General features: G+C 39.2%; 2 protein-coding genes across 9 annotated transcripts in view; both read left to right on the top strand.

Annotated features, from left to right (window-relative positions):
- The first annotated feature begins 704 nt into the window (after positions 1–704).
- On the top strand, positions 705–11,510 carry LOC144085759 (dysbindin-like). The gene is made up of 4 exons (XM_077615359.1): positions 705–915; positions 5,994–6,143; positions 6,399–6,548; positions 8,848–11,510. The coding sequence occupies exons 1-4, from the start codon at positions 873–875 to the stop codon at positions 9,141–9,143; spliced, it is 639 nt and encodes a 212-aa protein (XP_077471485.1). The 5' UTR covers positions 705–872; the 3' UTR covers positions 9,144–11,510.
- Positions 11,511–12,769: 1,259 nt separating this feature from the next.
- Positions 12,770–12,939, top strand: part of LOC144079136 (cadherin-like protein 26) — a 233,655-nt gene continuing 233,485 nt past the window's right edge. For all 8 annotated transcript variants that reach the window (XR_013301463.1, XR_013301509.1, XR_013301507.1 and 5 more), the window contains exon 1: positions 12,770–12,893. Coding sequence is in view for 3 of the 8 variants with exons in the window: in XM_077607942.1 (XP_077464068.1) it covers positions 12,867–12,893 (27 nt within the window). In the remaining 5 variants the exon portion in view is untranslated. The remainder of the gene's footprint in view (positions 12,894–12,939) is intronic.

The following is a 12,939-nucleotide window of genomic DNA, read 5'->3' as shown; positions in this document are numbered from 1 at the left end:
GGAAGGAAGGAAGGAAGGAAGGAAGGAAGGAAGGAAGGAAGGAAGGAAGGAAGGAAGGAAGGAAGGAAGGAAGGAAGGAAGGAAGGAAGGAAGGAAGGAACAAATGAACGAATGAATGAATGCATTGCAAATTACTAAGTTTCTTTTCCTAAATAATTTATTCATTGATTTTCACAAAGGTCGCAAGGATTGCTGGGCGGGCTCCAGACCCTGAATCAGCGGCCAGTCAATCGCTGGGCATGTTTTCCTGCAGACACCATTTGAATACTATGACGCCATTGGTATATATTCCAGAGCTTCCCGTAGTATTGCAGCTCTTAGTATGTGCCCAACGTTACATAAAAAGCCTCCTGATCCTATAACCCCCTCGTTATTACTAGTTGGTATGGGCCACAAAGTCTACAATCACTCACCCTCTCTCCGAGCTTCACAGTATGCAAGCTAGTGGTTTTAATGGTGTGTGTGTGTGTGACGAGAGAGAGAGAGAGAGAGAGAGAGAGAGAGAGAGAGAGAGAGAGAGAGAAGAGAGAGAGAGAGAGAGAGAGAGAGAGAGAGAGAAGAGAGAGAGAGAGCGAGAGAGAGAGAGAGAGAGAGAGAGAAGAGAGAGAGAGAGAGAGAGAGAGAGAGAGAGAGAGAGAGAGAGAGAGAGAGAGTAGGGAGGGGGGAAAAGCAGTGTGAGGGGTGCCTAGAGAGGACAACTGGGGAAAGCACAAAGGGGAAAGAGGAAAATTGTGGGTTTGAATAGCCTGGTGCTAAAGTGTAGCAATGAAATGACTAAATGATCTGCTACAACGTGCCCTAGCATCCTGTCGTGCAGCCTTGACAAGAGGTGACAAGACAAATTGACCCACACACTGCTACATCAGAGCATCATGTCATCTACAGGGTCCACCAAACACAACAAACGGCTGGCGTGTAAGTAACCAACTCATAATATTTGATTTGAACGTGGGATGCTGCACAATTTGTCTGTAATTTCAACTATCATATTTCATTTTTTACTTGAGATATAGGGAACTGTTCATTGTAATTGAGATTATGCCTGTGGATTCATTATCACTATAAAAAGATTTCTGCAAAACTTAGTCCTCTTTATTTAATAAAACCTTTAATCAATAAATGATTTAAAAACCCCTAATTAGAAGGCAATAATTAACAAATATTTTATTCTGTACACGTATTGTTCTTTTGGTTATGTCCATTTTTCCAAATATGTTTGTCTTCATAGTTGTGCAACAGTATTGCTGCGATAAAGACTAAATCTATTCCCTACAGTGTGAATTAGTGGTGCAGAAGGGGCATGACCATGGTCTTGTATTAAAACTAATCTCACCAACGTCTTTTTGTCAAAATGTCAAGTTCTCCATCTTAGCCTTTTAAAGAATATTTCTGTATGCTGGTTCATTATAATTCACGTCGGTGATGAGGCAACACCAACGCCAATGGGAGCCTGCCAAAATTTTCCAGATGGAAAACAATGGGGAATAGTAGGTCATTGTTGCATTTAGTTGGAGTGATGATCTTAATGGCTTTGGGAATGTGGATGAAAGTAGCATGGGAATACCACAATATGATCACAAGATACAAACATAGCTTGGCGATAGTGGGGTGCTGCAGATGGAAACAAAGAGTGGTGGTAGTATTTGTTCCCTTGTTTACATTCATTATATAATTATGAATATAAAGGTGTCAATTCTATAAGTGATTTTAAACAGCGTGTTTACACCCAAGACTGTATGGTGTGTGTTGGTGGGGACAGGGGTATCGTTTGGGCAGTTAAATTCTGTGATGCACTGATCTCACCAATAAATGATTTAGGCTTGATGGACTGCAATGACTGTTCTGACAGGAGAAAGAATGACTGCCTAATAGCTCTAATGCACTTTGACCTAAAGATGAGGAGGCCTTATACTGCAGAGAACTCAGTTACATCCTTATTAATCCATTTGGGAGAAATAAAAGCTGTGGGTTACTTCAGCAGCATGATTTTGGAGATGGATGAGCGCTCAGATGTGAATGTATTGAGTGAAAGGGCAATCTTTGAGCCAAACATAAACACATTCACTTTTCCAGGAGACACTAAAGCGATCATGAGATTTCTCTCCACTTGTCACAAGGGGATTGAAAGCCTTACCATGTGAGAGCTTAGTTCAATAGGACCATTTGTTTTATGCTTGTTGTGCACTTTCCTGGGTCTCTTGATCTATGACTGCCCAATTAAAACGACACAGAGCAGTCAATGACACGTGAATAGCTCATTTTTCATTACTGAGAGACAATGGAAACATGAATACACAGTGAAAATTGCAGTTCCTTTGCAGTGAAAAAAGACATTATAATCAACGATGAAGGGAAGGCTTTACATCTTGAGTCTTATTCCTTTGCAATGTGAATAGTGACAGCCCGACAACAACAAAGCAATGTCAAAAATGAAAGGTTTTACATTTGGCATCATTATGTTTATAATCCTGTGAATGTTGAAAAGAAAAAAAACAATTCATTCAATATCTCTAAATTGACGTTATCTGAAGGCTGCAGGAGTCAAGCATTGACATCAAATTTCTGACATTGCATTATATTGACAACAGGACAGGTTGCATAATGCTCCATATCATTGTCTTTCAATTTCTATTCCTCGGCAAGTATGCGTGTAGAAGGCAATAGGTCTTGCACAGCAATGCACTATGGGAGAATGCAGCTGAGGGCAACCACTCGCGCCACAGTGACAGTTGTCAAACCAATTGCACAAACTGCCATGTGGATGCAGGATTTCCTTCCAATTAAAACATCACACAGCCGCCTCGTGGTGTAGAGGGTCACTCGCCTGGCTTCGGTGCGGGCAGACGCAGGCTCAATTCCCACTGGTGGCGGTATGTTTATGAGTGCGGATGGTCGTTTGTCTCTCTGTGTCCTACGACTGACTGGCGACCAGTCTAGGGTGTAGTCTGCCCTAGACTGGTGGCCAGTCAGTCGTAGGACACACAAAGAGACAGAGTGGGAATCGAATCCAGACTGCCCGCACCAAAGTCAGACGGAAGAACCACTGCAACATCGGGTGGCCCAGTGTAAGAACTCATTCATTCATTCATCTTTCATACCGCCCATCCTCGAAAGGATTGCGGGGATTGCTGGACCATAACCCAGCTGTCTTCGGGCGAAAGGCAGACTACACCCTAGACTGGTCGCCAGTCAGTCGTAGGGCACACAGAGACACAAACGACCATCCGCAACCCCAATCATACCAGTGTAAGAACTGTGATTTAAAAATAAAAATAAAATCTTTTTGATTAAATTGATTAAATTAGCTTGCCCCGAATGGGAAAAAGAAAGAATTCACAGGAAGAAATTCAAAACAATTTTAGATTCCCTTTAGAAAATTAATTCATTTATTTTCCATACCGCTTATTTTCAGAGTCGGGCAGGGTGCTGGAACCTATCCCAGCCAACTGTGAGCAGTGGGTGGGGGGACATGCGCAGAATGAGACAAACAACCATTCACGCTGACACGCATTCCTAAGGACAATTGAGAGTTTTCAATCAGCCTACAATGCATGTTTTTGAGAGACCAGAGTACCTGGTGAAAACTCAGGTATATTCACATTGATTGAAACCAAACACTGTAACTAACAGATGCAGAAAGATGAACACGTATCAAACTGAATTGCCTATCAGTAATGTTATATACAGTATATGTTATTAGCACATACAGACACAGACATTGAATGAATTAGCTCTTTTCTTTTCAACAAACACAAGTTGAACATTTTTTTAAATTATTAATTTTTTTAATCGCACTCAAATGTAGAAAATCAAATAACTTAATGATTCCACGGAATCACATAAAGCTCCCTAGCAGAATAACCTCTGTCGGGAGTATGGGTAATCCCCAAAGAAGGGTATGAACGGCAAGCAAGGTAACCTTGACTAAATTGAGACGCACACAATTTCGGCACACAATTCCTGGAAGACAAAATAGCAAGAAATTCATATTTTAATATTAATATTCTGCTGCATGCATCTTTATTTCTATGCCAATGTAATTGGAGTAGCTACAGCTACAAGCCATAAAGTTGGCATGTGAAAGCAATAAATCTAATCAAAGGTAACCCTATCCCTGATTCAACATTTAAGTTTGCAGTTAGTACGTGGCAAAGTGCACAACATTTTGCCGAGAGGTATTGGAAACATTTTGGTTGTCACACATGAAAGAGCTCATGCCTCTACATCAGTGGTTTTTAGTGGTTTCGATCAAACCCCAGGTGTTCGATGAGTCGGTCTCAGGGTTATAGTGGCGCCTCTGCCACAGAGGTCAAGACACATCGACTCATCATGTCTATTCATGATAGCATGCCCCGCTTGACCATCACTGGCTGCAGATGATCACGTGACATTGCTTGGCCAATCAGTGCTGCGGGGAATTTATACATCTTAAATTTGAGAAAAAATGATATTTTATTTTACACTAAAGTAGGGTTCTGTGAATGCGCATATGAAACTGGTGGGGTTCGATGAATGCGCATACGAAGCTGGTGGGGTTCGGAAGCTCCAACAAGGTTAAGAACCATTGCTGTAGGTCACATGTGTCAAACCGATTCCGCCGAGGGCCGCAGTGGGTTCTGGTCTTTGTTACAACCGATCCAGTGCCGACATTTTAACCAATCAGGTGTCTTCTAAAACAAGTAGCACCTGACTTTAACTGATTACACTTGCAAAAGGTATTCTCTTGTTGAGTTGGAATGAAAACATGCACCCACTGCGGCCCTTTGAGGACCGGTTTAACACCCCTGCAGGTGTTATGTGGTACAAAACATATGTAAAGCAAGTACTACACAATGATTTAAAACTAATATAAAAACATTAACAAGATAGAAAATGCAATTTATTCAGAAATGGAAATAGCTTGGTCTTCCTTAAGTCACTTCCTGTACATATTGATTGTACTGTTGATTTTAATGCATTTCTTCTGTTGATTGGTCACTTCCTACACAATTTCAGACTTTACAAGGTCACTTCCTGTTTATATTGGTTCCTTTCTCCCATGGAAAATTAACATGTATGTTTTTTTTATGTCAAACTGTGTTTTTGGTGTAATTTTGTGTTTAATTTCATGTAAATTATGTGAATAAAATAAAAAAATGGAGGACGAGACAAATTTTGACATTTGAAATTTTAGAAATTTTACATGTTGGGATGTATTGTCAAAAAATGTGTTTTTGAAATGTTAGGTGATGTGATCAAAAGAATACATTTTTGACACATTTCGAAGTTGGAACACTAAAAAGTAATACAAGTGCATGGGCTGTGTATAGTGACAAAAAACGAATGCGGAAAAAAACAACAATTGAATTTTATATCAGCTTTTCTTTGAAAACCATCCCCAAAGATTAATGTTATTTATGAGGCTTGTGCTGTGGTCATGAAGAAATATAGAATATTATGACCACAGAACAATAATCACAGCACAGAACATAATCAATAACAACATCTTTACACACATTCATATGCTAGTGGGCATCTGCTGCCATGTAAGTCACTGTCAGAACCACTGGTGGTAAGTTAAGCTTCAGTGCCTTGTCTTGCCTAAGGACACTTTGACAGAAGGATCCAGGATTCAAACTACTGACCCTTTGGTCAGTGGATGCCCCACTCTATCCACATTGCCATGAAAACATAATCATACAGTTATGTACGCACACACAAATTCATTCATGCAGGTGCAAATGAATAACAGCACTGGTGACTGGAGTTGAAGTGCAAGCCCATGCAGCCCAGTGGCAAAAACGCACAGCATGTTAAGAATATAGCAGTTATACAACCAAAGCAAGTTATTTTGGCATCTCATCATAGTAAATATGGACCTTAGGAGAAATATTCAATATGTATAGTGAATATAAAATGTCTAATTGCCACTAGTCAAATGTTGGGTGATTTTGAAATATGAAACAATACTTCTCCAAAATTAACACTTACCAGCTCAGCTTGTTCTCATTCAGCGGAGACGGACAACTCGCAGAGACTGTTCGACAACGATTCTGCACAACATTTGAAGCTCAGGGAGCGACAACGTTTTTTTGAGGAGGTCTACCAGCAAGATGTTGACAACTACCTTCCCTCAGCCCACCTACAGATTGACAGCAGGAAGCGTAAGCAACAAGCTTGGATCTGATTTTATAGGAAAAAGTATTTTGAAGAATGTGTAATTTTATACACAGCCACATTTGTTAACATTTAACAACTACAATTTATATATATATATATATATATATATATATATATATATATATATATATATATATATATATATATATATATATATATATATATAAAGCCGAATCAGAGTAATTTAGATCCTCTCTCATTCTTCACAGACACTTTCACAACACTAACTGTTTTTGCAGCTCCCATGGGAAGTATCTCATCAATGGAGGTAAATGTGGATGTCTTGGAGCAAATGGACCTGATGGACATATCTGATCAAGAAGCCCTTGACGTATTCCTCAATGCTGGAACTGGAGGAGACCAGGGAGTCCTTGCATCACCACTACCAGGTGCAGACAGTAATTATAAATTTTGAATCATTTTGAATACTTGCATACTGGGTGACCCGGGAAGAGTGGTTAGCACGCCTGCCTTACAGTTCTGAGGTCGAGGGTTCAATCTCAGGTAGGTACTCACTGTTTGGAGTTTGCATGGTTTTTCTCCAGGTAATCCGGCTTCCTCCCACATCCCCAAGACGTGCAGGGTAGCCTGGTTGAACACTCTAAATAGCCCATAGGTATGAGTGTGAGTATGAATGGTTATTGTTATAAAAGGTTATACTTTTTGGCCTTGGCAAAAATAAGCACAAAAATACAATAACTTTTATTAGTCAATTTAATGTGACCGTATCAAGCCTTTAAATTACAATTCAAAATAATTTGGCATTGTGTGGCTATAAATGCTGTATAATGTTCTCAGAATCAGGTTACTAGGGACCATTGAGTTTGCAGCAAGGGTGGTCATACAAAGGCCAGCGGTCAGATTGCAAAAATATTGGTAATCATATCCTAAATATGACCTACTCCTGTAATGCCTGGCATTCCACCAGGTGGCACATTAGATGATACACTGTCAGTACTGATTTGATATTGCAGAGCAGTGGTGTTTGTTTCAACCCTGACACTGCCCTGAACTGTTTTGCAACACTGAGTGAGTAAAAGAAAACAAAAACTGCCGTTGAATACTGAGGTGTTGAAAAGGAATGGAAAACTAAGTACTTTTGCACGTGGGCCCAGGCAAAGGCTACATGTACTATTCTATTATAAACCATTACAGTTTTGAAGTAATACAAAATCGTTTTTTACTTTTCCACAGCAAATGCCAAGTTAGCAGCTAACCATGGTAAGAATTAGTAATTGAAGATAACATTCATACCTAGGGGCAAATTAGAGAGTCCAATAAGCCTACCATGCGTATTTTTGGGAGGTGGGAGAAAACCTGGAGCACCTGGAGAAAACCCACACAAGCCTAGGGAGAACATGTAAACTCCACACAGAGACAACTTACCTGGATTCGAACCCTTGACCCCAGAACAGTGAGGCCAACACACTAACCTCTCCTCCACTGGGCCTGGCTTATTGTTGTTATAAGAGGGATTAATTACCATTTGGAAAGCCAGATAAATTTCATTATCAACTTTATTCAAGTGAGAGGACATCCTACAATGAAGTATTAGGGCCCAAGAAAAAGAAAAAAATAGCGCAGCGGTTCATTCACCCCTTGCAGAGAAAAAAAACGGATTGGATGACTTATGCCATTAAAGGCAATGAAAGATGAGCATTCACGGCTAGTCTTCCCAGTTTAAATTAAATTCATTTAGTGTTGTCAATGAAATGCGCTGAGTTAAATATATTATGAAAAAAGTTCCCTTTAGATAGTTATGTAGGGCATTAACCAGTATTTTATATTAAAAAGTTGATGTTAGAGGGTGGCCCAGTGGACTGAGTTGTTAGTGCATCGGCCTCACAGCTTTGGGGTCCTGGGTTCAAATCCAGGTCACGTCCACCTGTGTGGAGTTTGCATGTTCTCCCTGGGCCTGTGGGGGTTTCCTCTGGGTTCCTCCCACATTCCAAAAACATGCATGGTAGGCCTATTGGACACTCTGAATTGCTCCAGGTTATGGTACTCCAAGTATATTTGTTTCTAGTCATTTTAATTAACATAGCTTTTAGGAATGAAGTATTAATTCATACATTTATATAAAAATATTAACGTAATAGAAAATAAAATACAAAAATGATTGATAGCTTTAACAATAATATAATAATTGGTAATATATAAGTTTATCTAAAAATAGTTCTGTGATTGGCTGGCCACCGATTCAGGGTGCCAGTAGTTAGCCCGCATAGGCTCCAGCACAAGTGACCAACATGAGGATAAGTTCATTCATTCATTTTCTGAACCGCTTATCCTCACTAGGGCCGCGGGGGGTGCTGGACCCTATCCCAGCTGACTTAGGGCCAGAGGTGGGGGACACGAGGAGACGGACAACCATTCACTCTCACACTCAAACAAAGGGGCAAATTAGAGTGTCCAATCAGCCTACCATGTATGTTTTTGGAATGTGAGAGGAAACCGGAGTCCACAGAGAAAACTCACGCAGGAGAGCATACTAACAAGTCAATCCACCGGGCCGCCTCGTGAGGATAAGTGGTTCAGAAAATGAATGAACGAATAAAAAATAGTCAAATCCAATTTTTCTATAACTATCCACTGACCATGTTCCATGAAGCGGTTCATCTCAAGTGCTAGAAAATAATAAGGGGCACTGAACCGAAACAAGACTCAACAGACTTCTTCTGTTTTCAGATGAAGACGATGGTGAGGCAAATGAAGAAGCCGAGGTTATCTATAGGGTGTGTCCACCATTGAAACGGCAGAATGAAGTCTACAATGCTTCAAAGTCTCGCATTTCTTCGACATCATCAGGCTCCAGTGATACTAGTGGTGGCAGAGCAGACACACCAGTAATTCAGTCAGATGACGAGGAAATCCATGCTGATACCCAACTGCTGACCTCTGTTCCTCATCCTGGTGGTGACGAAACAGAGGATGAAGAAGAGGAGCAAAGATGCCTTCTGACAAAATCACAAAGACTAAAATAGCGATGAAGCAGGCAGGATTCAAAGCATCTTTTACTGTCTACATACATTTCTATTGAAACCCAAGCATGAGTCACTTGGTGTGATTATTCCTTTGAATATTTGTGTGGATAATGTAAACATCGTTCCCTTCTTCACAATTTAAAATGTAGTTTCCCCTCTTTGTTAATGGAAAAACCTTTCTGTGGAGGCTCCTGCTGAGACGTTCAACACAAATTATACAGTACAAGTGATTCAACGCCCACATACTTGCTTGCTTCCTTTGTGTTGAATATTACTTTAAAGCAGTGATCAAGCAGCCATGTTTTAAAAAGTAATTGGTAGTGAAACTTCACTTTTCAGATTTTCATTTTAAGTTTAACCAGAATAATCTGCAATTCATTTTACTTTAGACTCGTATGAAGTCAATTACCTTAGTCAAACACTTCCCAGGTCTTAAAAGTTAATAGCTTTATTCTCATGCCTTATACGCTTGCATGTAGGGCTTACGTTGAAAATTTAACAGCAGAAAAGCATCAGTTTGAAAAAAAGGATTTTGATGGACGTGTTGAATTGGCAGCAGTGTTATGAATGATGCTCACTAAAAAAAATGTTTGCATCCATTTGTTTTGCTAGTGATTTTAATCTTGTCTCACTCACTCTGCTACTTCATGACTGTTGTAAAGAGGTATTTTTCTACCCAACCCCATATTCCTCACTGTTTTTGGAATGTGGGAGGAAACCTAGGTACCCAGAGGAAACCCACACAGGCCCAGGGAGAACATGCAAACTACTTACTGGTGGATGGATTTGAACCCAGGACCCCAGAGCTGTGAGGCCGATTTGCTAACCACTCACGCCACCGGGCCACCGGGGAAGAAATTAAGATTGTAAATATAGATTTTTACGCAAAATATTTTTTTAAAAATGCCTCAACATTTGAAAATAAAAAGCGATGTGTTGAGTATAAGTCAATTGTAATATAATTCTTTAGTAAATCTTTGTTCTGAAATTCACACTGCAATGTAATCCATTAACGAGAAATGACTGGAATTATGTAAAGCTGATTAATTACAGTAGTTTAACATAAATGTCCCTCGTTTTTACATGATGGGATGCATTAAATTAAAATGTAACAGACTGCATTACCTGTTTATAGTAAAGTCCAATGAAGGGCTCCTATTGAAACCTCAGAAAAAATATTTAATGAGCATATTAAGCCTAATATTTGCAGTATGCACAATATATCATTCTCTACTCCAAATAAAAAAATATTTCCGCTGCTGTGTGCCAGTCACCAAAAGTGCACAACACATTCTATTTTTCTGTGAGGTGCAAATGTTGTGCATCTGTTTAATGTGTAAAACCTCCCACGTATCCAACCTTTTGCATCAAGGGAAGTACCCCAAAACAACGAAACATGTGTTTTTGAGTCTTTACATAATTATACTGTCTGCATATGAACATTTAAAAATGAACGGAAGTCGTGAATGCATGCTTTTTGTGACTAGTTGTACATTTAAGTTGTGTACATCATTGTGATGCATGAATGTCTGAACTTAAATCTTTTGTAATGGCTAAATACTTAGCCAAACAAGTTTGCTCGCTTTCCAGTGCGAAATAACTTTCCATGCCTGTTATATCAAATTGTGTATTAATTGGAGTGTGTGAGAGAATATCGAACTGAGCAGTTCAACAACCACAAGGTCAACTGAGGTCAATATCTATTGATTGCCACATATAGATATAATGAAGGAACATGGGGAAAAAACTTCAAATATAAATTTCTCATCTATGCGGGTACTATTTGGTACATGATGTGCCTTAATTGAAGGTAGCCTTTATTTTGTGTTAAAGTGGCTTACTGTATGCTAGGGGTATTAAAACATTTTGCTCCAAATCTACTTTTCAGGGAGTCAATATCACGTGACCTACCTTTTTTCCCCCCCAGGCAACCGATAGAGCTCAGCAGTTATGTATGTTGATATACCTCACATTAGACTTTATTGCAAGGTAATTCAACATGTATGGAACCAGAAGAGAATGGAATTGATTAAAAATCCACTGCCGATTCATGCTCTATCTTACCCCAGACATCAGGATCAAATCTTATTGCCGTGTGATCTACCATTAGTACCTTATCGATGTGCTGGTAGATCGCGATCAAGACATTGAGCATCCCCGCTGTTTGCGTATTTAGGTTCAAAGATGCTTACAATTAAACTGGGTGTTCAGCAAATATGTTGGGCCATTTTGCCGTCTTTCACAATGGAACCAAATGTGTATGTTGATTCCAATTTGAAACTTGTACTCTCATATTAATAAAAGTGAAATTTACAGCTGGTCAAAAGCTTTCTTGCACACAATTACAAAATAAAGTGAATGGCTTGATTTTTTTTTTTTTTTAATTTTTATTTACAATTATGTTAAATAAGGCACAGCACTATAGGTATATGGGTGTACTCTTTAATAATAATTACATTTCCACTCATTCTCATATTAGTCCTAACTGCTTGAAAAGCTACTCAAGTAGTGAAAAATACAGGTAAAAGGCTTACATCCCTATCATACAGTCATGGCCCAAAATCAGGAATGTCCTTTTGTGTACTTAGCTGTCCAGTTAAACAGGTTTTTAAAGCTATAGTTTTATTATCATAGCATTAACGGCACCACTACAACCTTTGAAATGTTTGCTTTTGTTCCGTGGGAAAACAAGTAGAACAGATTTCAACATTTTTAACTGTTTTTACAACAGGAAAAGCATATATTTCCCAGAAAGTAATCTGGAATAATAGTAGTTTCAAAGTTTTGTAGTTAAAGCCATGCTTCAGCAAGGTAGTGATTTAACTTAAATTTGTATAATGACAAATGTTTGAAGGAAATGTTAACATAACATGAGGCTGGAGAGGTGCCTTGGTAGGAAGGGGGAGGCATAAAGCTTATTGCCTTCAGGTCACATTCTTTGTAGGACTAACTAAAAATGAAATCTGATAAGAAAAATGATCTGGGGCTTCAGAATATTTTTGGAATGAGCAAAATCAGGAACTAAAGAAAGAGTGTTTTGGTGCAGTATATATATAGAGAGATAGAGAGAGAGACAGAGAGATACCTACCCACCCACCTACCTACCCACCCACCTACCTACAAACACCCACAAAAATACCCCCCCCCCACTTACCCACCCCCCACCATGGTTCTAAAAATGTAGTTTGTTAAAAAGTTGAAGCTGAGCATGGTTGGGAATCAGCCGTAGGGGAAGGGGTTAGTTGCTTCTTTTTTGTGTCAGTGAGTGAATCAGAGTGACTGCAACACTCTAATTACATAGTCACAGTAAACTTCACTATTACTACAGTTGAAAGCTAGGAATTAATGCAGCTGTTAGCTGCCAAGTTTGGTTTAAGTATATATTATTTGAGGGTGATCAAGTCACCTGATCGGCCCTTAAGGAGTATAGCTGAGACAAAACTTTGAATAAAAGTACAGCTCAGTCAATATTAATTTTATCGCAATAATACTTTCTCAGATATGAACAAAACATTAAAGTAAAAATGTTTGCTTAAAACACAACTCCGGCTAAGTGTATGGAAAAACAAGGATCTCATATTAAATACTGCGCATGTCAAAAACCACTCCTTTTTTTGATGCATTCAGGTGGAGCAACTTGCTGCCTATGGGCATAGTGTGCCGCTTTTTTATCAAGTCAAATAACAACACAGCAACATAAGACATCAAGTAGGTAGGAGCAGAATGAGGACCATCTCCATACCACTGCTGGTAGGAATGAATTGTTACTCTCCAGTAAAATTAAATCTTGACATTT

Source organism: Stigmatopora argus, chromosome 1, assembly GCF_051989625.1.
Source record: "Stigmatopora argus isolate UIUO_Sarg chromosome 1, RoL_Sarg_1.0, whole genome shotgun sequence".
Taxonomy (NCBI): Eukaryota; Metazoa; Chordata; class Actinopteri; order Syngnathiformes; family Syngnathidae; genus Stigmatopora; species Stigmatopora argus.
This window is presented reverse-complemented; position numbering and strand designations above follow the sequence as displayed.

What these genes read in the sequence shown, in the direction of transcription:
- LOC144085759 (XM_077615359.1), top strand. Translation starts at nt 873, where the DNA reads ATGTCATCTACAGGGTCCACCAAACACAACAAACGGCTGGCGT. An exon ending in ACACAACAAACGGCTGGCGT is followed by an intron (nt 916 to 5,993) that starts GTAAGTAACCAA and finishes GTTCTCATTCAG; the next exon opens with CGGAGACGGACAACTCGCAG. An exon ending in CCTTGCATCACCACTACCAG is followed by an intron (nt 6,549 to 8,847) that starts GTGCAGACAGTA and finishes TTCTGTTTTCAG; the next exon opens with ATGAAGACGATGGTGAGGCA.